Here is a 24500-nt window from a genome sequence, read left to right on the forward strand (position 1 = left end):
TACAGATTTGGTTGAATAGAAATGTCAGGTCTATTTTTTAGGCGCTGGGTGACAGGCTCAGCCTGCACCAGATGTAGTATATGGCCAAAAAATAACCAGACTGTTGATGGTTAAATGCGCTTCGGTGACACAGGCTCAGCCTGCAGCTGATGTAGTATATGGCCAAAAAATAACCAGACTGTTAATGGTTAAATGCACTTCGGTGACACAGGCTCAGCCTGCAGCTGATGTAGGATATAGCAAAAAATAACCACACTATTGATGGTTAAATGCATTTGGGTGACACAGGCTCAGCCTGCAGCTGATCTAGGATATAGCACAAAATAACCACACTATTGATGGTTAAATACACTTGGTGATAGCTTGTGCTGGCGCACCACAAGCCACAAAATGGCCGCCGATCACCCCAGAAAAAAGTGATCTAAAAACGCTCTGGGCAGCCTCAAAAAAGTGAGCAAGTCGATATTAGCACTTCAATGATCCACAGCTGCAGATCGATCACAGAATGAAGTCTTTTGGAGGAGTTAATCTGCCTAATCTCGCCCTAACGTCGCAGCTGCAACCTCTCCCTATGCTTGAATCAGCAGAGTGACGTGCAGCGCTACGTGACCCAAGCTTATATAGAGGCTGGGTCACATGCTGCACTGGCCAATCACAGCCATGCCAATAGTAGGCAAGGCTGTGATGGCCTCTTGGGGCAAGTAGTATGACGCTTGTTGATTGGCTGCTTTGCAGCCTTTCAAAAAGCGCCAAGAAAGCGCCAAACACCGAACCCGGACCCGGACTTTTACGAAAATGTTCGGGTTCAGGTCCGTGTCACGGACACCCCAAAATTCGGTACTAACCCGAACTATACGGTTCGGGTTCGCTCATCCCTACTCCTAAAGTCAAATATACCACAGCCATCTCATTGGCCCACAAGCTAGAAGCAGGGAGGGATCATGTGTACTGATTTAAAAAAAAATTAAATATTCGAAATTTACGAATATATATCACTATATTAGAAATATTCACGAATTTTCGAAGTACCTATATTCGCGATAAAAATTCTAATATTCGTGATCAACACTAATTTATGAAGCACCTGTTCCACTTTACTGATAGAAGTCAGATAATGTGGGTAAAACTGAGGGAGACTTTATTACCTTTGTTAATAAAAATGTTATCCTCTTAATAAAAAAAAAAAAAAAAATTCACCTGAAATCAGGGGCATTGTGCTTTTCATTCTGCATTGCCTGGGAGGGATTGACGGACACGTACTGGGAAATTGGGTGGGGCAGGGAGACCATACTAAATTTTGCAATGGGGCCCTGTGAGATCTGTGTATTTCCCTGTGTAAAGGACTATTCTTTGAGCACTTTTATGATACTGTTCCTTGTACACTATATGACAGTATTTTGTGGACACTGAATGATGCTATTGTTTGCGCACTATATGGCTGTTTTAATTATCCAGCAGTATATCTATATTTTGACTTTTTATTAGGTATTATTAGGCACTATTATGTAGGTGCTGTTTTGTTACTCCCTTCATGACATACTTTTTCCATGTGTCCTGTTAGGACACATGAATCCCCACCCAGGAGCTATTTTTCTATTTTATCATTTTTTTATGTATATCCTATAGGGAATAAACCTGAGTGGAGGACAGAAGCAGCGGGTGAGCTTGGCTCGGGCAGTATATCAGAATACAGACATCTACATCCTTGATGACCCTCTCTCTGCTATTGACGCTCACGTGGGGAAACACATATTCGAGAAGGTGGTTGGCCCCAATGGTTTACTAAACAACAAGGTAAACAGAAGACAATGCAGCTCTATTCTGTGATGTAAACCACTGTTCAAATGGAAATATCAATTCATAAGAATCAACCAACATTATAATAACACCCACCTCCAATGTGCGAAAGCACAGGGCTGTATCACTTCATGGTCATTATATGTGATCCAACAGTACTAGTCTGATGTAGCACATCATTCTATATTTTGCGTGTTTGTATGCTTATCTCTTCTCCTCTCTTCCCAGACCCGTATCCTGGTCACTCATGGTGTAAACTTTCTGAAACACACCGATGAGATTGTGGTGTTGGTGAATGGCGGCGTTACTGAGACCGGCTCATATAAAACATTACTGGCAAACAATGGAGCTTTTGCAGAGTTCCTCAGGAAGTACGCTAAGCAAGACAATACCAAGGAGTCAGAGCCTACAGGTAAAGACAATCTAGATTATAGTTGTATTGTAGATATGAAATCTTCTTTTACAAATCATATACAATTCATGTCAAATGCATGTGTATTTGTATCCTTTTAATTTAGACTTGGAAGAAATCCTGCAAGTGAAAAAAATAACTGTAGTATTTTCAATGCCAGCGACCAGGTAGAGATATAGAGAGGTCTCCCACTTAAGGAAGACCTGTTACCACTCCTGACAGGCCTGTTTTAATAGCTTCATGCATTTCCCATGTAATAACAATTCTGGGACATCTATTCTCATGGCTCTATGTTATGTCATTCCTTTATTATTTCTACTAGAAGTTATGAATGAATTGCTAGCAGTCTGCAATAAGGGTACAGACGGGAGGTAACCATCTTGGGGGGGGTGTAACTGCACAGTCTCAAAATGGCAGCACTGATTGGATAGAGAGTTTCTGTGCAGGGACACACCTCCAACTTGTCACCACCCCTCTGTACCCTTACTGCAGACCGCTAGCAATTCATTTATAACTTCTAGTAGAAATACAGGGAGTGCAGAATTATTAGGCAAGTTGTATTTTTGAGGATTAATTTTATTATTGAACAACAACCATGTTCTCAATGAACCCAAAAAACTCATTAATATCAAAGCTGAATATTTTTGGAAGTAGTTTTTAGTTTGTTTTTAGTTTTAGCTATTTTAGGGGGATATCTGTGTGTGCAGGTGACTATTACTGTGCATAATTATTAGGCAACTTAACAAAAAACAAATATATACCCATTTCAATTATTTATTTTTACCAGTGAAACCAATATAACATCTCAACATTCACAAATATACATTTCTGACATTCAAAAACAAAACAAAAACAAATCAGTGACCAATATAGCCACCTTTCTTTGCAAGGACACTCAAAAGCCTGCCATCCATGGATTCTGTCAGTGTTTTGATCTGTTCACCATCAACATTGCGTGCAGCAGCAACCACAGCCTCCCAGACACTGTTCAGAGAGGTGTACTGTTTTCCCTCCTTGTAAATCTCACATTTGATGATGGACCACAGGTTCTCAATGGGGTTCAGATCAGGTGAACAAGGAGGCCATGTCATTAGATTTTCTTCTTTTATACCCTTTCTTGCCAGCCACGCTGTGGAGTACTTGGACGCGTGTGATGGAGCATTGTCCTGCATGAAAATCATGTTTTTCTTGAAGGATGCAGACTTCTTCCTGTACCACTGCTTGAAGAAGGTGTCTTCCAGAAACTGGCAGTAGGACTGGGAGTTGAGCTTGACTCCATCCTCAACCCGAAAAGGCCCCACAAGCTCATCTTTGATGATACTAGCCCAAACCAGTACTCCACCTCCACCTTGCTGGCGTCTGAGTCGGACTGGAGCTCTCTGCCCTTTACCAATCCAGCCACGGGCCTATCCATCTGGCCCATCAAGACTCACTCTCATTTCATCAGTCCATAAAACCTTAGAAAAATCAGTCTTGAGATATTTCTTGGCCCAGTCTTGACGTTTCAGCTTGTGTGTCTTGTTCAGTGGTGGTCATCTTTCAGCCTTTCTTACCTTGGCCATGTCTCTGAGTATTGCACACCTTGTGCTTTTGGGCACTCCAGTGATGTTGCAGCTCTGAAATATGGCCAAACTGGTGGCAAGTGGCATCTTGGCAGCTGCACGCTTGACTTTTCTCAGTTCATGGGCAGTTATTTTGCGCCTTGGTTTTTCCACACGCTTCTTGCGACCCTGTTGACTATTTTGAATGAAACGCTTGATTGTTCGATGATCACGCTTCAGAAGCTTTGCAATTTTAAGAGTGCTGCATCCCTCTGCAAGATATCTCACTATTTTTGACTTTTCTGAGCCTGTCAAGTCCTTCTTTTGACCCATTTTGCCAAAGGAAAGGAAGTTGCCTAATAATTATGCACACCTAATATAGGGTGTTGATGTCATTAGACCACACCCCTTCTCATTACAGAGATGCACATCACCTAATATGCTTAATTGGTAGTAGGCTTTCGAGCCTATACAGCTTGGAGTAAGACAACATGCATAAAGAGGATGATGTGGTCAAAATAATCATTTGCCTAATAATTCTGCACGCAGTATGATAAAGGAATGGCACACCATAGAGCCATTAAATAGATGCTCTAGAATTGTTATTACATATGGAATGCATGAAGCTATTAAAACAGGCATGTCAGGAGCGGTGACAGGTCCTCTTTAAGCATTCGCATTATTATATGCAATTTATATACCACACTGAGCCAGGATTATTTATACCTTACTATTCTTTGGTTTAATGGTGTATTCTGATAGGTAAAAGTTACCCCATATCCACAGGATAGGGGATAACTATCAGAATGTTTGTACTGCTCTGATAAACAGTTTAATTTATTTATGTAAACAAGTTAGGATCTATAATCGAGGAGATTCCAACTTATTTTCCACATATAAAAAGTTAACAAGTGCTCGTGATTTGTGCTAAGTTGAAGACAAAAGGAAGACAGTTGTATACAAAATATATACAGTACAGACCAAAAGTTTGGACACACCTCATTCAAAGAGTTTTCTTTATTTTCATGACTATGAAAATTGTAGATTCACACTGAAGGCATCAAAACTATGAATTAACACATGTGGAATTATATACATAACAAACAAGTGTGAAACAACTGAAAATATGTCATATTCTAGGTTCTTCAAAGTAGCCACCTTTTGCTTTGATTACTGCTTTGCACACTCTTGGCATTCTCTTGATCAGCTTCAAGAGGTAGTCCCCTGAAATGGTTTTCACTTCACAGGTGTGCCCTGCCAGGTTTAATAAGTGGGATTTCTTGCCTTATAAATGGGGTTGGGACCATCAGTTGCGTTGAGGAGAAGTCAGGTGGATACACAGCTGATAGTCCTACTGAATAGACTGTTAGAATTTGTATTATGGCAAGAAAAAAGCAGCTAAGTAAAGAAAAACAAGTGGCCATCATTACTTTAAGAAATGAAGGTCAGTCAGTCAGCCGAAAAATTGGGAAAACTTTGAAAGTAAGGGCTATTTGACCATGAAGGAGAGTGATGGGGTGCTGCGCCAGATGACCTGGCCTCCACAGTCACCGGACCTGAACCCAATCGAGATGGTTTGGGGTGAGCTGGACCGCAAAGTGAAGGCAAAAGGGCCAACAAGTGCTAAGCATCTCTGGGAACTCCTTCAAGACTGTTGGAAGACCATTTCAGGGACTACCTCTTGAAGCTCATCAAGAGAATGCCAAGAGTGTGCAAAGCAGTAATCAAAGCAAAAAGGTGGCTACTTTGAAGAACCTAGAATATGACATATTTTCAGTTGTTTCACACTTGTTTGTTATGTATATAATTTTACATGTGTTAATTCATAGTTTTGATGCCTTCATAGTCATGAAAATAAAGAAAACTCTTTGAATGAGGTGTGTCCAAACTTTTGGTCTGTACTGTATATATATTTATTAATAATATTTCAGTGCAATAATAAAAAATAAAATAAAATATAATATGATAGAAAATTGGTGGCAATTAAAGAATAATCGAGACGCACCTAGGTTTTTGAGGAGGAAAATAAGAAAAAAAAAAATTTAAACCAAAAGGTGTGCTTTTAGTGGGGTTTGATCTAATGGTGGTCTGTGGATGGCACTGTTATGGGGGATCTGTGGATGGCACTGTTATGGGGGATCTGTGGATGGCACTGTTATGGGGGATCTGTGGATGGCACTGTTATGGAGGATCTGTGGATGGCACTGTTATGGGGGATCTGTAGATGGCACTGTTATAGGGGATCTGTGGATGGCACTGTTATGGGGGGATCTGTGGATGACACTGCTATGGGGGGATCTGTGGATGACACATATATAGCATCTTATGCTATATATGTGTCATTCACAGACTCCCACTCCATAACAGTGTCCCTGTGTAAATAGTGACCCCCAATACAGGGGGTGGAGGCCGGCAAATGGTGTGGAAATCGCGGTGGGGCCCGGTGCAGTCACTGTACTCTATTACACCGGGCCCTGCACATAGCAATATTCATATGTAAAGTGTAGGCAATCCATGTATAGCAATACTCTGCGGTAGCGCAATCCACCTAGTACTCACTATGAAACTCCCGTACTAACAGACAGGCTGGCCGGTCACTCACTTCGTCACGCACATGCTCCTCCCACTTTATTAATGAAGCAGGTGGAGCATGCACGTGACGAAGTGAGTGACCTGCCAGCCTGCCTGCTAGTAAGGGAGTTTCATAGTTAGTACTAGGTGGATTGCGCTACCGCAGAGGATTGCTATATTTTACATATGGATTGCCTACACTTTACATATGGATTGCCTACACTTTACATATGAATACCGCTATGTGGGGGGCCCGGTGACAGTGCCATTTTCCCCCCACTTTTGGGGGAAAGAAAGTGCTTTTTATGAGGCGAAAAATACAGTATATGCAATCAATAAGACAAAATAGCCTATAGGATGTAGATATAATCAAACTGGTATTTTAGTAATAACAGACACAAAAGAAAATTTAAGATTGACACTTGATTTCTCACAGCGAACAGATTTTCCTGATTCAAAGTAAAGTTAGGCTTTCACCATCTGATGTAATATATATCAATTCAATTAGACTATATGACTAGAACTATAATCGGTTCTCTGGAGATCACACAATTGTGTATATATATCAATTGTATAGAGATTAATCTCCCTAGATTGAAAAGACTCAATTGATGCTGCAGGTACAATTATCTCAAATCAATCTAGATCCTACAAAGAACAATATGGTCTGTTTGAATAAATATGTATATGTGTATATGGCAATCAGTTGCCTAATATACATACAAAAATGTATACTATACCAGAGAATCTGTCTGGAAGAAACCAGCGTCAATGTTCAAATTCAAGATTCAAGGTTCTATTTTCCTTCTGATCTCTCCTCTCTCTTATGTGGCTTTGTCGTCTTGTTGTGGCTTTCCTGGATTCATCTGATGGATGGATCGATCTGATGTAATGGCCTCCCCCTGTGTCCCCTCATACTATCTTTTATCTCTTTCCTGAAAAGGGGCTTGACTTGGTCTTCCACGGGACTATGACATCATTTTGTATTATATCATCCCCTTTTTCTTACCTTAACTTTACCACAAGGGGGCACTATGGTTCTATGTAACCTCACCTAATTCTATATACCAGGAATATATTTTAATTACCAATAATGAATTCTAATTGATTTCAGTTTCTTAGAACATAACATGTAGGATAAAATATATAATGCACAATACAATCCCTTTATAGCTATATACTCCATACAATGAATATAAAATGTATCCCCTTCTATTAATTGGGATGGGAAAAAAAACTTTAGCACATTAGTCTGCCCTTTCCTTCCGACCGCACATCCAATCCCTTTCCACCACCTGCTGCCTCCAACTCAAAAACCTCTCCCGCATCCGTGCTTTCCGTAACTTTGAATCTGCGAAAATGCTTGTGCATGCTCTCATCATCTCCCGCCTAGACTACTGCAACACTCTCCTCTGTGGCCTTCCATCTAGCACTCTCGCACCCCTCCAATCTATCCTCAACTCTGTTGCCCGACTAATCCACCTCTCACCCTATTACTCCTCTGCCTCTCCCCTCTGCCAATCCCTTCACTGGCTCCCCATTGCCCAGCGAATTCAGTTCAAAGTACTAACAAATACATAAAAGGCCGTCCACAACCTGTCCCCTCCCTACATCTCTGAGCTAATTTCCCGATACACCCCCACACGCACTCTCCGATCCTCACAAGACCTCCTTCTCTCCTCTTATTACCTCTTCACACAATCGACTCCAAGATTTCTCCCGTGCATCCCCCATACTCTGGAACTCACTACCCCAACATATCAGACTCTCACCTACAGTGGAATCCTTCAAAAGAAACCTAAAAACCCACTTCTTCAGACAAGCCTACAACCCGTGACCCTGCTGCCTCTATACCGCCATGACCAACTTCACCCGCACCTACTGTGTCCTTCTCCCATACCATGTAGATTGTAAGCCCTCACGGGCAGGGCCCTCTCTCCTTCTGTACCAGTCTGTAACTCGTTTTGTTTATGATTAGTGCAATTGTCTGTATTATGTATGTGCACCTCTTCTCATATGTACCGCGCTATGGAATGAATGGCGCTTTAATAATTAATAATAATAATAATTAGTCCATGGTTTTGCAGGGGCCTGCATGTTTTATGGTACATCTTTACCTCCCCCATTCAATTTACGACCTGGGAATTGTTTAAGCAAGCATTCTTAACTTTTTAGTCAGTGATTCTCTGTCTTGAGAAAGCTTGAACTCACACTTCCCTTTCAGAAAACAGACAAGATGGCTACCGGAATGTCCATATACCCATCTTTAAATGTAATCTGTATAGAGGCTTTGATAATATTGATTCCTTTTCTGCTCAATATATCTGACATAACTATCAGATCAGTGGGGATCCTACATCTGGGAACCCCATTAATCAAGGGAACGGGGGCCCCATACCCTCTGCAGGCCCCCTTCTGCTCCCCTGAAATGACCGGAGCGGCTGTTCCATACATTTTTATGTGAGTTCTGGAGATAGTGGAGCGATGTACTCGGCTATCTCCAGGACACCTATAGACATTAATGGAGTTGACATGTGCAACTAGCCGCTCCAGTCATTTCAGGGGAGCAGCAGGGGGCCTGTAGAGGGTACAGGGCCCCTGTTCTTGTGATCGGTGGCAGTCCCAGTGGTAGTACCCCCACCGATCTGATGGTTATCCCCCTCCTCTGAATAGGAGGAATGCCCCTTTTTAAGTGTATAATTTCAGTTGTATATGTTGCGAGAGTTGAAACCTAAAATTTAAAATAATTTAGTATATGATTATTTACTGAGTTGATGAAAAATTTTCCTTGCTTGGTCCTTCAAACGCTCCATAATTGATGCCATACATCTCACTGGTGGTGGTTGAGTAGTTGACTCCATAAGGTCAACAAACTGTTGTATGGTTTTGAGTCTTCATCTGATTTTCTCTTTTTCTTTCTTGAAGTACTACTCAATACAGATGAAGATGATGGGGAAGATCCCGTAGAACAAGCCCCCGAAGTAGCAGAAGACATTGTGACAATGACACTTAAGAGAGAAAACAGTCTACACAGGAGGAAGCTTAGCAGGTGAGTCTGACTGATTTATGGATTTGTAATTTACATTATGGCATAGATTATGCACGCCATCTAATCTGTAATTTATGATTTCTTCTCTACCTGCAACTATGTGATTCAGTATGAATGGCAGTTTAAGGAGGTCACTGAAGGAAGTAGCAAAGAACAAGGGAGAAGATGAGAAGACAATTGCAAAAGGACAAAAGCTGATTAAAAAGGAGACAGTGGAGACTGGAAAGGTACAAATACAAATGTACTGCAATCATTCTCAGGCAGCACCCATAGTAACAGGTCATGTCTCCACTAGTATTGAGCACGAATATTCGAATAGCGAATTTTTATCTCGAATCGCCACTTCGAGAATTTACAAATATTTAGAATTTAGTGCTATATATTCGTTATATCGAATATTCTTCATTTTTTCCATCTGAACACATGATTCCTCCCTGCTTCTTGCTTGTGGGCCAATGAGTCATTGGCCCAGAAGCAACTTAAGCAGGGAGGAATCATGACTTCAGATGGGAAAAAATGACGAATATTCTAAAAAACTAATTTATATAGCACTATATTCAATATAGTGCTATATATTCGTATTTTAGAATATTCATAATTTTTTCCATCTGAAGTCATGATTCCTCCCTGCTTAAGTTGCTTCTGGGCCAATGACTCATTGCCCCACAAGCAAGAAGCAGGGAGGAATAATGTACCTGTCCCATATCTCTGAGTGGTTTTATTCAGTGTAAAAATGATTTTATATATATGTAAATCAGCCTGGTAAGGAGCCCAAGGGGCTGTACTAACCGTTCTGGAGACCAGCCACGCCCCCCTGTGAAGGAGCCCAGCACCGCCTGTATACACGAATCTCCTCCTTGCTCACAAAGTCAGATCGCGTAATCTCGCGATGCACAAGCTCGCGCATGCGCAGTTCCTTCCCTGAGGCTGATGCCAGCACAGGGAAGGAACTTATGCCGGCACTGTGCATGCGTACAGCCCCTTGGGCTCCTTACCAGGCTGATTTACATATATATATAAAATCATTTTTTAAACTGAATAAAACCACTCACAGATATGGGACAGGTATATTGCGGACATGCTAGCGGCGATCTAGCCGTTCATGTCCGCATCTCTATAGGGTAAAAAGAGGTGACAGAATCCCTTTAAGTTGCTTGTGGACCAATGACTCATTGACCTACAAGCAAGAAGCAGGGAGGAATCATGTGTTCAGATGGAAAAAATTATGAATATTCTAAAAACGAATATATAGCACTATATTCTATAGTTCTATATATTAGTTTTTGACTCACGCCTGTATTGATCGCGTAGAAATTCGCATATTACGCGATCATTACCTTGCCGATTTTCGAGTAAAAAATAAAAATGTAGAATATAACGAATATTCGAATTCACGAATATTCAACAAATATTCTACAAAATATATGCAAAATATCACAAATTTGAATATGACCCCTGCCGCTCATCACTAGTCTCTACAACAACAGCCAGTGTATCTGCTAACCTTCTGTCATCAACTGCCAAGAGAGTACCCCTATAAACAGTACCACGCATAATATTTAAGCAGTGCAGCCCCCGATAAACACTACTGATAACAGAATGCTGCTCAGTGGTTTGCCACCGAATTCAATGAAAGTATTCTGGCTGCCTGCATCCACCACCAGGGGGAGCTCACTGCTCATGCTGTGCACTTGTACTTCTATTGAACGCAATGGAAATAATAGAAATAGATCTAGCTAACTCTTCCTAGTGGCAGTTGCTGGCAGCATTTGTGGCAAACTTGTCTGCTCTGCCAGGTACCTGACAGATCTGTTTTTCAGATTTTTAAAGGGGTTGTCCAGGACTTTGATGTTTTAAAGATAGGCCATCAATATCAAATCGGCAGGGGCCCAGCAAGAATAGGTCTTCAGTATCAAAATCCTCAACAACTCCTTTAAGATAAGGCTCATACTAGACAATGAAGATTTATACATTATGACAATAACATCAAGGTGAGATTTAGAGAAAAGTCGGGCAAAAGAAAAGTGGAACAGTTACTCGTACAACCGATCTGGATTCTGCTTTCATGTTGAAAAATAAAATCAGATCTAGAAGTGGTTGCTGTGGATGACTTCTCCTTATCCCTCCCTGTTCTATTTTGATCAATCTCATCCATTGTATCTTTTTTTGCAGGTGAAGTTCTCTCTGTATCTGAAGTACCTTCGTGCAGTTGGATGGGTTTACTCTTCCTTGGTATTGGCGAGCTACTTTTTACAGACCGTGTCCTTTGTCGGACAGAACATTTGGATCAATGACTGGACGTCGGACGCTGTGACTTATTTTAATCAGAGCTATCCAACTTCACAGAGAGACATGCGGGTCGGGGTGTATGCAGCCCTGGGGGTGGCACAAGGTAACTTTGTTTTGTTATGTATTTTATTTATAAAACCAAGAAAAAAAGATTATCAAGCAACAATTGAGCCATCTATGTAATACATGACAGCCATTCATCTTTATGGCTGCTACAGGGGAAATGTCTGACTGGGTGTGATGTCCTTCAGCTGTTAATTGGATCCTTTCTGAGAGAGGCTGTCTCTGATCCATATTCCACTATTGTGTGGCATTATTACATGCTATGGAGGTACTAATGGGTTCTATATGTAATTTTTTTTAGGTATTTTTGTGTTCCTCGGTGCTTTTCTGGTTGCTGTCGGTACAGTACGTGCATCACGGCTCCTCCATTCACAATTACTTCTAAATATCCTGCACGTTCCTATGCAGTTCTTTGACACCACTCCAACTGGACGCATTGTCAACAGGTTTGCCAAGGTCAGTTCCTTTTAGTCTCATTTAATGTTTTTACTAATCTAAAGCTCACAGGTTTGGGACAGGAATGTTAGCATATTAAGATAAAATTATCTTTGTAAGAATCCTTGTAAAGGTGAAGTAACAAGACATTGAGTTTCCTGAATAGTCAAACACCTAGACGCTCCACCACATAAAATAGTAAGAAACACTGCTCAATACCTATCTGTGAAATTCTGTATCTTTCTCCATTTGCTCCTGTTTTTAGACTCTGGCTGGACAACATGTTGTCCATAATGATGTCGCTTGACCACATTGTCCAGTTGCTGCTGGCCACCATGATGGGTTATCTATAGTGATGTAAATAGGACAATATGTTGTTGTTTGCTTCCAGGACATCTACAATGTAGATGAAACCATCCCCATGTCGTTCCGGAACTGGGTTGCCTGCATCTTTGGAGTAATAGGCATCCTGTTTATGATCTCCTTTGCAACACCAATCTTTGCCGCTGTCATCATACCACTGGCCATTGTGTATTATTTAGTCCAGGTAAGCATCTGTTTCCTTTCCTCATCTTCCATAGGGTAATGTCCTACTTTCACAGTTCTCCCAGGGCATCCAGTACCATTATATTCCCCATGTTTATTTTTTTCTATTACATTCCTTAAAGGGCTAGTTAAAGTGTCTGGACCTCAAGAAAAGCCACCAATGGAGTGCAAAACACCTACAAAATCTATTGGGAAAATGGCTAGCTAAAGGACACAACATCCGAGGAGTCTAAAGTTTCCTTTTCAGGGCAATAAGTGTTCAAGTCTATAAAATAATCCCCAAACTTACAAAGTAACACAGGGATTATGTCTTTGATGTTCTAAAAATCACTGTGTCATGCTCCTACCCCTCCTAGATTTCTCTTATAGATTACATGTTCCCTTAAAGACCCATAATCCTGTAAATGTCTTTTTATTATAACAATAATTTATTGTCATTGTACCTGTAGAGGTTTTATGTTGCCACCTCACGTCAGCTGAGACGTCTGGATTCAGTCACCAGGTCACCCATCTACTCTCACTTTGGGGAGACAGTCTCTGGTCTGTCAGTCATCCGAGCTTATGGACATCAACAGAGATTCATCCAGCAGAATGAAGACACCCTAAATATCAACCAGAAGAGTGTTTACTCCTGGGTTGTGTCCAACAGGTAAAGGGCCCTTTACACGGGCTGAAAATTCCGTAGATATTCGCTAACGAGCATTCATAAAAACGCTTCATAGCAATTATCTGGTGGGGTAAATGTACCAGCGATTTTCCTGATGAACGAGCAAAATGCTCATTCGAGTAATAGATCATTTGTGCGTTCACAAAAATTATCGTTTGCCCGCAGCAGATTGTGCTGTGTATGGGGACGAGCGATGGCATACACAACGATAGCATGATTCCTTCCTGACTATCTGCTGCTGTATCGTCCCGTGTAAAGGGACCTTAAGAAATTTATAAGGCAAGTGAGTAGGTAATCTGGAGTAATCTCTAGTAATCTCCTTATGTGATGTGTCTGCAGGTGGCTGGCCATTCGACTTGAATTTGTTGGGAACCTGACAGTGTTCTTTGCTGCTCTATTCGCTGTGTTAGGCCGTGGCACGGTGGACAGTGGGACTGTTGGACTATCCATTTCCACAGCTTTCAATGTGAGTCAATGTGAACCAGAAATACGATAAATGAGTTGTGCTTTTTCGAAACCCTAGAATGGATAACTGTTACAAAGAGCATCTAAGCCTCTGGAGGACCTGTCCTGCATTACTGCATTGTAATGATTGACTTTCCCAGTGGTGTCGCTGCAGGGAAACTAAGCACTTCCAGTTTTCCCCACTGATTACCTCTGATTGCTAGAGGTCCCAACAGGGACAGTTTCCGTAATCAACCTTTTGACAAGGAACTGAGTAGAGATTGTTCAAAGCAGAAACCCTTTAAATATCCTTGTATCTGAAGTATTCATTGGCTACAGGAGGACCCATAGAAGTAAACAATAGTGTGTTCCCTATTTTTTTTCTGATTTACACCAACACATCAATCCATCCAAGTCCTTTTAATGTGCTTCATTAGTTGAGGAGAAGTACAGTACAGACCAAAAGTTTGGACACACCTTCTCATTTAAAGAGTTTTCTTTATTTTCATGACTATGAAGGCATCAAAACTATGAATTAACACATGTGGAATTATATACATAACAAACAAGTGTGAAACAACTGAAAATATGTCATATTCTAGGTTCTTCAAAGTAGCCACCTTTTGCTTTGATTACTGCTTTGCACACTCTTGGCATTCTCTTGATGAGCTTCAAGAGGTAGTCCCCTGAAATGGTCTTCCAACAGTCTTGAAGGAGTTCCCAGAGATGCTTAGCACTTGTTGGCCCTTTTGCCTTCACTCTGCGGTCCAGCTCACCCCAAACCATCTCGATTGGGTTCAGGTCCGGTGATTGTGGAGGCCAGGTCATCTGGCGCAGCACCCCATCACTCTCCTTCATGGTCAAATAGCCCTTACTTTCAAAGTTTTCCCAATTTTTCGGCTGACTGACTGACCTTCATTTCTTAAATTAATGATGGCCACTCGTTTTTCTTTACTTAGCTGCTTTTTTCTTGCCATAATACAAATTCTAACAGTCTATTCAGTAGGACTATCAGCTGTGTATCCACCTGACTTCTCCTCAACACAACTGATGGTCCCAACCCCATTTATAAGGCAAGAAATCCCACTTATTAAACCTGACAGGGCACACCTGTGAAGTGAAAACCATTTCAGGGGACTACCTCTTGAAGCTCATCAAGAGAATGCCAAGAGTGTGCAAAGCAGTAATCAAAGCAAAAGGTGGCTACTTTGAAGAACCTAGAATATGACATATTTTCTGTTGTTTCACACTTGTTTGTTATGTATATAATTCCACATGTGTTAATTCATAGTTTTGATGCCTTCAGTGTGAATCTACAATTTTCATAGTCATGAAAATAAAGAAAACTCTTTGAATGAGAAGGTGTGTCCAAACTTTTGGTCTGTACTGTATGTCATGAACTTTGGACTAGTTCTACTCGTTGGTTCTCCAGTGTTTCCATGCAGGGGCAGATTTGGAACTTAAATTGGCCCTAGAAAAAAGAATAAAAGTGGCCCCATGTTGTAGGTGGGTCCAAATTGACAGAAGATGGGCCGAAACAAGTAGATGAGGACAACAGAAGTAGGCAGGACCTGCATTTTCTTTGTGCAGCACAGATTTACGCTCCAGCAGAACCAAATACTGCAGGACAGCAAAAACTACTGCGGCCTCAGCCACATTATTCAACTGTATCACCTTCATGAGGACGGTAATATAGTTGAGGAGGGCTCCTGCGACCGTTGATCATCAGATCATTTTATATTATATTTTAATTTCTTATTGTACAGATTACACAGACACTGGACTGGTTGGTGCGGATAACATCAGAGCTGGAGACCAATATTGTTGCAGTTGAGCGTGTGGATGAGTACGTTAAAGTAGAGAACGAAGTAAGTTCTGAGGGCGTCGGCCAACGCCATAGACCTAAGGATAAAGTCAGTTTATCACATAGATTACCTTTAAGTCTTATTTGTCATAAAAATCCCATGTCATACTTCTCTTTTTATGAAGTTATGTCACAGACTGTTTCTATATTGATTTCTGTTGAAATTAGCATGTATGAGGAGACGTTAGCTGCTACCTCCCTCACGGATGACACTGAGAATCTATACTCCATGTCCTTCCTGGTAATACTATAGATATAGGCTGTAAACTAGGTAGAAGTCTCTGGTCTGATTGACACCGGAGTTTAGAAAACCTGTGGAGCCATAACAGTTATTCATTATATAACTAGATAATTCTAAACAGAAATTGAATAGCTTATGTTGGTTTGATATATTTGCTAGACGTCCTGTATACAGTAATTATTGTTTACGGGTCATGTTTAGGTTTATGCAGGGGTTTTGATATAGGTCTGTGGTGACAAACCTATGGCACGCATGCAAAATGGGGCACTCAGAGACCTCTCTGTGGGCATGTGCACAGGGCCCGGTTATAGGCAGGCAGGCAGGGCCGGACTGGCAATTTGGTGGCCGGCACTGTGACACGTCCTGTCTGGCGGTGCTCCCACCCACAGCTAACTCTGAGCGGGCCCTCGGCAACATTGCCCTGAGCAGGGAGGAGTTCTGACGTCAGTATGTCAGACACTTTGCCGAGCTTTCTGGCTTCAGCCCTCCCCCCTGCAGCCCCAGCGTGATGGACTCCCATATAGTTCAGTGTATTGTACATGTAGAAAGTAAATATTTTATACATATACTGTATATATCATTGTATAAACTCAGTGTTCTTTGCTATGTTCATCTATCAGGCAGAGTGGACGAATCAGAAGCGCCCCCCACAGAACTGGCCAGATAGAGGCGTTGTGCAGTTTGTGGACTACAAGGCCCGTTACCGATCTGAATTAGACCTTGTTCTACATGGGGTTTCATGCACTGTTAACAGTATGGAAAAGGTAATACGAGACTGTATGATCGATGGATGTATAGATCCATAGATTGGTGGATAGATCCATAGATTGGTGGATAGATCCATAGGTTGGTGGATAGATCCATAGATGGATATGGGGATGGATCCATAGATGGATATGGGGATGGGTCCATAGACAGATAGATGGATGGGTCCATAGATAATGCAAAAGACAGTTAGACCAGCCACTCAAAGCTATGTATAAGGGGAGTTCAGGTGCATGCTACCATGGCTGCAGTGCAAAAACAAAGAAGGACTACAAGTATCAGCATACTGCTTTATGCGCAAATACACATGCAAACATTGAAAACATGAAAAAATGTAAACTGCATTTCTGCTGTACTTACTATATCAATATTTAAAGCTCTTTGCACATATTTTTGATCAAGAATGTCGGGCCCATCTACCAGCGACAAGGTGGCTTCTATCAAGCAGGACTGACACTACCAGTCTTGTCTTCTGTGCTTTTGTCCTACAAAATTCAGGACAATGCAGAATCCAGCTATAGGTCACTCTGCCTAGTGCATTGATTCAGAGTATCCCATAGCTGGATTCTACTTTTCCCAGAATGTCTTTGTGCAGAAAGTAACATGCTGCAACTTGTAGTTCTTGTTTGCTTTTAATCCATAGATTGATAGATAGATACGAAATGGATATGAGAGAGAGATTTGATTAGCTGGCTACAAGAGCGATAGATCCCAAAAAAATACTCTCCTCACCACAGGCACTAGTGGTAATACGTACTCTGCACTGGAGGTGCAGTAACCCAGTGGTTCACAGCTAAAAGGGTTAATGTTCTAAATTACTGCTAAAAGGTTAATATTCAGGTTCACCGCTCTACAATGTTTACTGTGGTGACAATATGTGCACTTTGTATCCCAAAAGGTGTTATATAGGAAATTAGGAAGGAAATATTACAATGGTGGTTCACTTTTCACCATTTTTCAAAGCGCTCAGATACTGACTTCTTGTGGTTTTGAATTATGGCCATTGTATTCAATGGCGGTATTTTGTGCTGCCTAGTGGTATTTGGTTCTGCTGGTTTGGTATTTTGTGCTGCACTATGATATTGCTGGGCCCACCTACTTCTTCTGTCCTGTATTCACCTTGTGTTGGTCTTCTGTCAGTATGGACCCACCTACACCATGGGGCCACTTTTATTTTATTTTTTTCAGGGTCTGTATATGGACTCCATATTATGGAGGTCCTCCATTGAAGGATGTATGTAAGGAGATGATAAACTACTATGTAATATAATATACTTAAAGTTCACCGTCCGCCCCTGTATATTCCTGCTCTGGCGAGTTGGACTGTGGAAAGTGCGGCCACTATGCTGTAATGCAAACATAATCTCCCAGAATTCAGTGCAGCTCGATCAGTGCATGATCAGCTAAATGCATTGTATGGTGGCTGCTGACAGGGTGTTGATGGATGCTAGCAGCAGTCAGCAGAAATGCAGGTCCTGATCGGGATCAGTAATGAGTTAAATGAAACACTCATCCCTCATCTGTAACTGAACACTCCATGTGACTGCATATAACTGTTGATCTGTCCCTCAGGTTGGAATAGTTGGAAAGATGGGAGCTGGAAAATCTTCCCTTACGAATTGCCTCTTCCGGATCATCGAGGCAGCAGGGGGGAAGATAATCATTGATGGTCTGGACATCTCCACCATTGGCCTCCATGATCTGCGCAACAAACTAACTATAATTCCTCAGGTAATTCACCCATCATTTATGGCTGACTAGAAGGCTAGCTTTCATATGTAATAAGTTTAATCACATAGTCACTGGTCTCAGTGGTAAAACTGTGATTGGTCTCATGGCTGAGGCAGTACACCCCTCCTTCCCCTTGGCCCATTTCTTCATGATCCTGTTAATCCCCTTTAAATTTAAAATGATGTCTTCCTGTAATCACCACAAGGGGGAGCTTACATGCTTTCTGCACATTGTGTTTATATAGACCTAAGTGTCTAAACAGTAGAAAGCTCCCTCTAGTGGTGGTTGTAGGCAAACATAATTTTCTCATTTTAAAGAGGTTATCCCAATTTGGAACATTAATGGCATATTAACATGATATGCCGTAAGTGTCCAGCAAGTGTGGTTTCCACCTCTGGGATTCTCTCCCATCTCAAAAACAGGGCCTGAAGTAAATGGAGAGCAAGCTGTGCATACGTACCCACCCTTCATTCGCTGCTGTGGGACCAGAATTGCCGAGCACTGGTTTGGCTATTTTCACAAATCCCATAGCAGTGATTGGAGGGGTAGCCGCGCATGCATGATGTGCTTTCTGTTCACTTTGGGGCCCTGTTCTTGAGACAGGAGCAGGTTCCTGGGATCAGCACCTATCAGACAATTATGACATATCCTGTTTATTTACCATAAATGTCCCATAAATGTTTATTTACCATAAATGTCCCAGATGGAACAATCGCTTTAATTCTGTCTAAGCGACAAATTTGTATATTTGTCTCAGCAAAAAGGGCTCTGACCACTTTAAAGATTTAATATGAAATCCATCAACACATAATAATGGATTGGTTTAAATAAAAATAAAAAATGGTGTTCAAGGGTGAACACGCTATAGACATGTAATGTTAGTTATCACCATTAATGTCCTTAGAAACTGATTTTCTATAGAGTAAATAATGAAAAAAATCTGACATGGCTGACTTATTAACCCTGACTTCTCCAGACTGGGGCAAAGCTGTGCATAGGTGACTGCTGCACCCAGGCCCTGGTGTCTGATGGGGCACCCGATGCTACATAAAGACACCAGTATTACAAATGTCATATGGTAGACGGGGACCATTTTACAGATTTTGCATGTACATTAGTGCACATTAAGTGGATGGTGGGCCCAAGTTTTGCAGTGTAGAAGGCTGCCATAGGAATGAATGGGGTGTGCTGCGACACATGTATTGGAAAAAAATCGAACTGCTGAATTCTTTTGAGATTGGGATGTTGCCGTTGCAGCCTACTTGCGAGCTGCACTGTGACCTGATTCATTTCTGTGGCAGCCCTGCTACACTGCTATGCCCAAAATCGCTGTGTGGCCGTACCCTAAATCATCAGCAGATCCCACACCCCAAATGACTAGGTCTGTCCATAGCTGCGTGTATAAAGTCGCTGTGTGTTTCTTTAGATCGCACTTATCAGAACTAACACTAGGTGGCTGCAGTTACACATGTAAAGCCATAGTGAGCAGCGACTGTTTACTCAGCGAAAAATTACATTTGCTTTCCTCCACTTTCTTGATGTTTGAGGTTTCCTGGCAAGACTTAGCTTGTAAAATTTAATTTCACAGGTGGCTTAACAGCATGTGGATATCTAATATATAAGGATTACATCACTCACATGAAGTATTTGAAATCTGTGAGCTGGAAACTATTAAGATGCCAGAAAAAGGAGTCCACTGTGATGTGGACACAATAGCGGCTCACCCAACAATAGTAGTCACCTTGTTTTCTTAACAGGAAAAATAAGTGACCCTCAACTGTGCGTGGAGGGATGACATCAAATTCTTCTACATATCTAATCTGCTATATGAACATGTATGAGTATAAATGCCCAGAATCGTTCACTTTCTCTGCCCTTAAAGGGTAACTCATGTTTTCATTTAAAAAAAAAGTTTGCATATGCTACTGCTGCAGCAGCATTATGCATAAAGCAGTCTTTAGTTTCTTCACATACCACTGTTTTCCTTGCATTTTTCCCTTAGTTACGACTGTTTAAACATTTACAATATGAGGACCTTCTCAAGATGGCTCCTGTGCCAGTTCTCTGAGGCCAAAACTGCTTTCCCTCACTTCCCATACACACTTGCTGTAGCCAGCAGCTCCCTGCCAGCCAATCAGACTGGATTACTGAGAGACACGCCTCCTCACTCTGAAGCCTAATGCAGGCATGCAGTGTGAAGGACCGCCCCTCTGTCTTCCTGTCTTCTTAGCCAGAGACAGACAAGCCATAGCAACTGTCTTTTAAGGGAGCAGTGGAAAGAGACAGAGGACATTAATGAAAGCTGTTATTATAAGGTAATTACTGATCTTTTGACAATCATTGACAGACTAACTCAGGTGTACATGCCTAGCAAATAAAAAAATACGACAGCTACCCTTTAAAAACTGAACAGATCTTCTGCTGTCAATCCACTGCATACAATGAATGTGCAGAGCAGCTCTGAGTTGTATCAAAGAGCACCATGAAAATAAATCTGCCTGTCAGTTCATTATCAAGAAATGTGACATAAAGCAAAGACAAGACACAAGACAGAATAAGAAATCTGATAAAGTAACTTAAGAAATGGAAAAAGCATCAGTACATATAAGAAGAAGTTCATCACCAGCCTGCCAGCAACGATCATTGGCTGGCAGGCTGGCGATTTTCAAAAAATCCAATCACAAGTTATATAACAGATCATATTAGTAAATATGATCTGTTATATGGCTTCTCTGCTCCTCTGCTGGTCCTTTTCGTCGGTTGGATCCAGCAGAGAAGCAGACATCACTGTGAGTACACCAAACACTTCACTGTAGCCCCAGATCACCCCCCTGCACCCCAATTAAAACTTTGATCACCCCTTTGATCGCCCCTGTCAATCACTAGTGAAAGGAAAAAAAGTGATCAGTGTAAACGGTCACTTTTTTTTTTCCACTGGTATTGACTGTTAGGTTTTAGGGATAGTTTAGGCCCCTTGGTTAGGTAGTTTAGCGTGAGTTAGCGCCCAGCCCACCGCACCGCAGTCACTTATTCGCTGTTTCTAGCGTATCGCTAATCAGCATTTGTACTTTTATAGTATCAAAACTGATCACGGTCAGATCTATAATTGTATTAGTGTCACCTTAGCTCGCCCTCCACCCAAAACGCAGTGTTTGCCCGATCAGGCCTGATCGGTCGCCCACACGTGCGTTCACCCACGCCCGCCCCACCGCAGTGACAAAAAATATATATTTTTTTGATCACTGCACATTCATTTTACACGCACTGCGGCGATAAAAAAATCTGTTTTGATATTTTTTATCAACCGCAGCGGCCTCCGGTACTTCGCTAGCCTCCCCTTTGTAAGACAGGCTTGCTTTTTTTCTTGGGTAGTCTCAGGGAATACCCCTAAATTTAGTAGTCCAAAATGTCAAACAGGGGGTATTCTTCTGAAGAGGCCTACAGGATTCTGACCCAGTCGGATGAGGAATGGGAACCCTCATCTGACGAATCTAGCGGGTCAGAATATGAACCTGTAGAAAGCAGTGGCTCTCTGACCTAAAGTTCGGACGAGGAGGTGGAGGTCCCTGACAGCACCAGGCGTACCCGGCCCCGTGTCGCTAGACCACAGGTTGTGCAGGATCCGCTTCAAGAGCAGCAGAGTGGGGCTGTCGCTGCCGGATCACGTGGTGAGGCATACACCAGCAGCGCAGCCCTCCCTGGACCTAGTACCAGCACTGCCGTACAACATGGTGACGTGGCGAGCACCAGAAGGGCAGTTGAAGCTGGTACGGTGGCACGTGCAGTAGTTACCTCGTCGCAGCCACCGCACAGACAGGCCCGTAGACCCCCTAGAGTCCCTGAGGTGCTGGCAAACCCTGATTGGCAGTCCCCAACTTCAGCCGCACCTGTAGTTCCCCCTTTCACCGCCCAGTCTGGAGTTCGGGTTGAGACGGCTCAAATCGGTTCGGCCCTGGGATTTTTTGAGCTGTTCTTGACTGCGGAGCTCTTGGACTTAGTCGTGGCAGAGACAAACCGGTATGCCACACAATTTATATCCGCCAACTCGGGAAGCTTTTATGCCCAGCCTTTCCGGTGGAAACCAGTCCAAGTTTCCGAAATTAAATTTTTTTTGGGCCTTCTCCTCAACATGGACCTGACAAAAAAGCATGAATTGCGGTCATATTGGTCCACGAACCCGATTCATCACATGCCCATGTTCTCTGCTGCTATGTCCAGGGCACGATTTGAGGCCATCCTCCGTTTCCTGCATTTTAGCGACAACACCACCTCCCGTCCCAGAGGCCACCCAGCTTTTGACCGGCTCCACAAAATTCGGCCCCTCATAGACCACTTCAAGCAGAAATTTGAAGATTTGTATACCCCCGAGCAAAACATCTGCGTAGACGAGTCCCTAATACATTTTACCGGGCGCCTTGGCTTCAAACAATACATCCCAAGCAAGCGTGCCCGGTATGGGGTCAAATTGTATAAGCTCTGTGAAAGGGCCACAGGCTATACCCACAAATTTCGGATCTATGAGGGAAAAGATCAGACCCTGGAGCCGGTCGGTTGCCCTGACTACCTGGGGAGCAGTGGGAAGACAGTCTGGGACTTGGTGTCACCCTTATTCGGCAAGGGGTACCATCTTTATGTGGACAATTTCTACACAAGTGTGGCCCTCTTTAGGCATTTGTTTCTAGAACGGATTTGCGCCTGTGGCACCGCGCGAACTAGTCGCGTGGGCTTCCCCCAACGGCTTGTAACCACCCGTCTTGCAAGGGGGGAGAGGGCTGCCTTGTGTAACGAAGAACTGCTCGCGGTGAAATGGAGAGACAAGCGTGACGTTTACATGCTCTCCTCCATTCACGCAGACACGACAATACAAATTGAGCGAGCAACCCGTGTCATTGAAAAGCCCCTCTGTGTCCACGACTATAATGCGCTCATGGGAGGGGTGGACTTCAATGACCAGATGTTTTCTCCGTATTTAGTTTCCCGACGCACCAGACGCTGGTATAAGTAGGTGTCTGTATATTTAATTCAATTGGCGCTGTATAATAGTTTTGTTCTCTACAGTAAGGCTGGGAGAACACGATCCTTCCTCAAATTCCAGGAAGAGATCATCGAGAACCTCCTTTATCCAGGAGGTTCCGTGGCCCCATCCACCAGTGTAGTTAGCCGTCTACACGAGCGACATTTCCCCAGTGTCGTTCCTGGTACCTCAACCCAACCGTCACCCCGAAAAAGATGTCGTGTCTGTAGCAGGAGTGGAATAAGGCGTGACACCTGCTATTTCTGTCCTGACTGTCCTGACCACCCTGCCCTATGCTATGGAGAGTGTTTCCGGAAGTACCACACACAGGTACACCTAGCATAGGGATCGCATCTCACCAGGACAGGCACACAGGGCTATTAGGGCCCTTTTACTCACAGCTGCTGCAAACCTCTCCTTTCACCTGGGATAAAGTGCATAACGTACTTCGCCACATCTTTGGGCAATTTGCGCTTTGCACATTGTCCCATGGGGAAGGAGAGGTTTGTTCTATAAAGGTAAAAAAAACTAAACAAAAAAAAAAATACCGGTAAGTAAAAAAGTTAACGTTCAGTTAAAAAAGTTAAAAAAAGTTTATATGTTCTGTTCAAAAGTTAATAAATTTATTGCGTTGCGGCCTGGTTTTTTCTTTTTTGTTTTGTTTTTTTTACCTTCCAGGTGGACCAACCGATCGACTAGCTGCAGCACTGATGTGCATTCTGACAGAAGCATTGCGCTGCTGTCAGATTACACGCAAGTCGGTGTATGCGGCGCTGCAAGACAAGATTTCTCCTCTGCAGTAAAAGATACGTTTGCCGAGGCATATGAGCTGAGGAGGTGGCGGTGTTCATATACTTTGGCACACACTTTGTATATATAAAAAAAAAAATCCCGGCAATGATTTATTCATCCACATCGATTGATGTGAATGGAGAAATCTGGTTTGCCAGGGCATACGAGCTAAGTGGGTATGGATGTAGGGCGGAGCTCCTATGTCCTGGCAGACGCCTTTCCCCTCCTTTTTCTTTTTTTGGCAGAGATTTTTTCATCCACATTGATCGATGCGAATGA

The 24500-nt window shown here is 42.5% G+C and overlaps 1 protein-coding gene across 1 annotated transcript in view; it reads left to right on the forward strand.

Moving 5' to 3' along the window:
• LOC121003106 (canalicular multispecific organic anion transporter 1-like) overlaps positions 1 to 24500 on the forward strand; it is a 198950-nt gene that overhangs the window by 166076 nt on the left and 8374 nt on the right. The window contains exons 18-29 of the mRNA XM_040434685.1: positions 1627 to 1794; positions 2026 to 2209; positions 9247 to 9370; positions 9480 to 9597; positions 11543 to 11762; positions 12024 to 12178; positions 12549 to 12704; positions 13153 to 13352; positions 13710 to 13836; positions 15581 to 15682; positions 16540 to 16683; positions 18257 to 18415. Coding sequence (XP_040290619.1) covers positions 1627 to 1794; positions 2026 to 2209; positions 9247 to 9370; positions 9480 to 9597; positions 11543 to 11762; positions 12024 to 12178; positions 12549 to 12704; positions 13153 to 13352; positions 13710 to 13836; positions 15581 to 15682; positions 16540 to 16683; positions 18257 to 18415 — 1857 coding nt within the window. The remainder of the gene's footprint in view (positions 1 to 1626; positions 1795 to 2025; positions 2210 to 9246; positions 9371 to 9479; positions 9598 to 11542; positions 11763 to 12023; positions 12179 to 12548; positions 12705 to 13152; positions 13353 to 13709; positions 13837 to 15580; positions 15683 to 16539; positions 16684 to 18256; positions 18416 to 24500) is intronic.

Source organism: Bufo bufo, chromosome 6 (genome assembly GCF_905171765.1).
Source record: "Bufo bufo chromosome 6, aBufBuf1.1, whole genome shotgun sequence".
NCBI classification, from domain to species: Eukaryota; Metazoa; Chordata; class Amphibia; order Anura; family Bufonidae; genus Bufo; species Bufo bufo.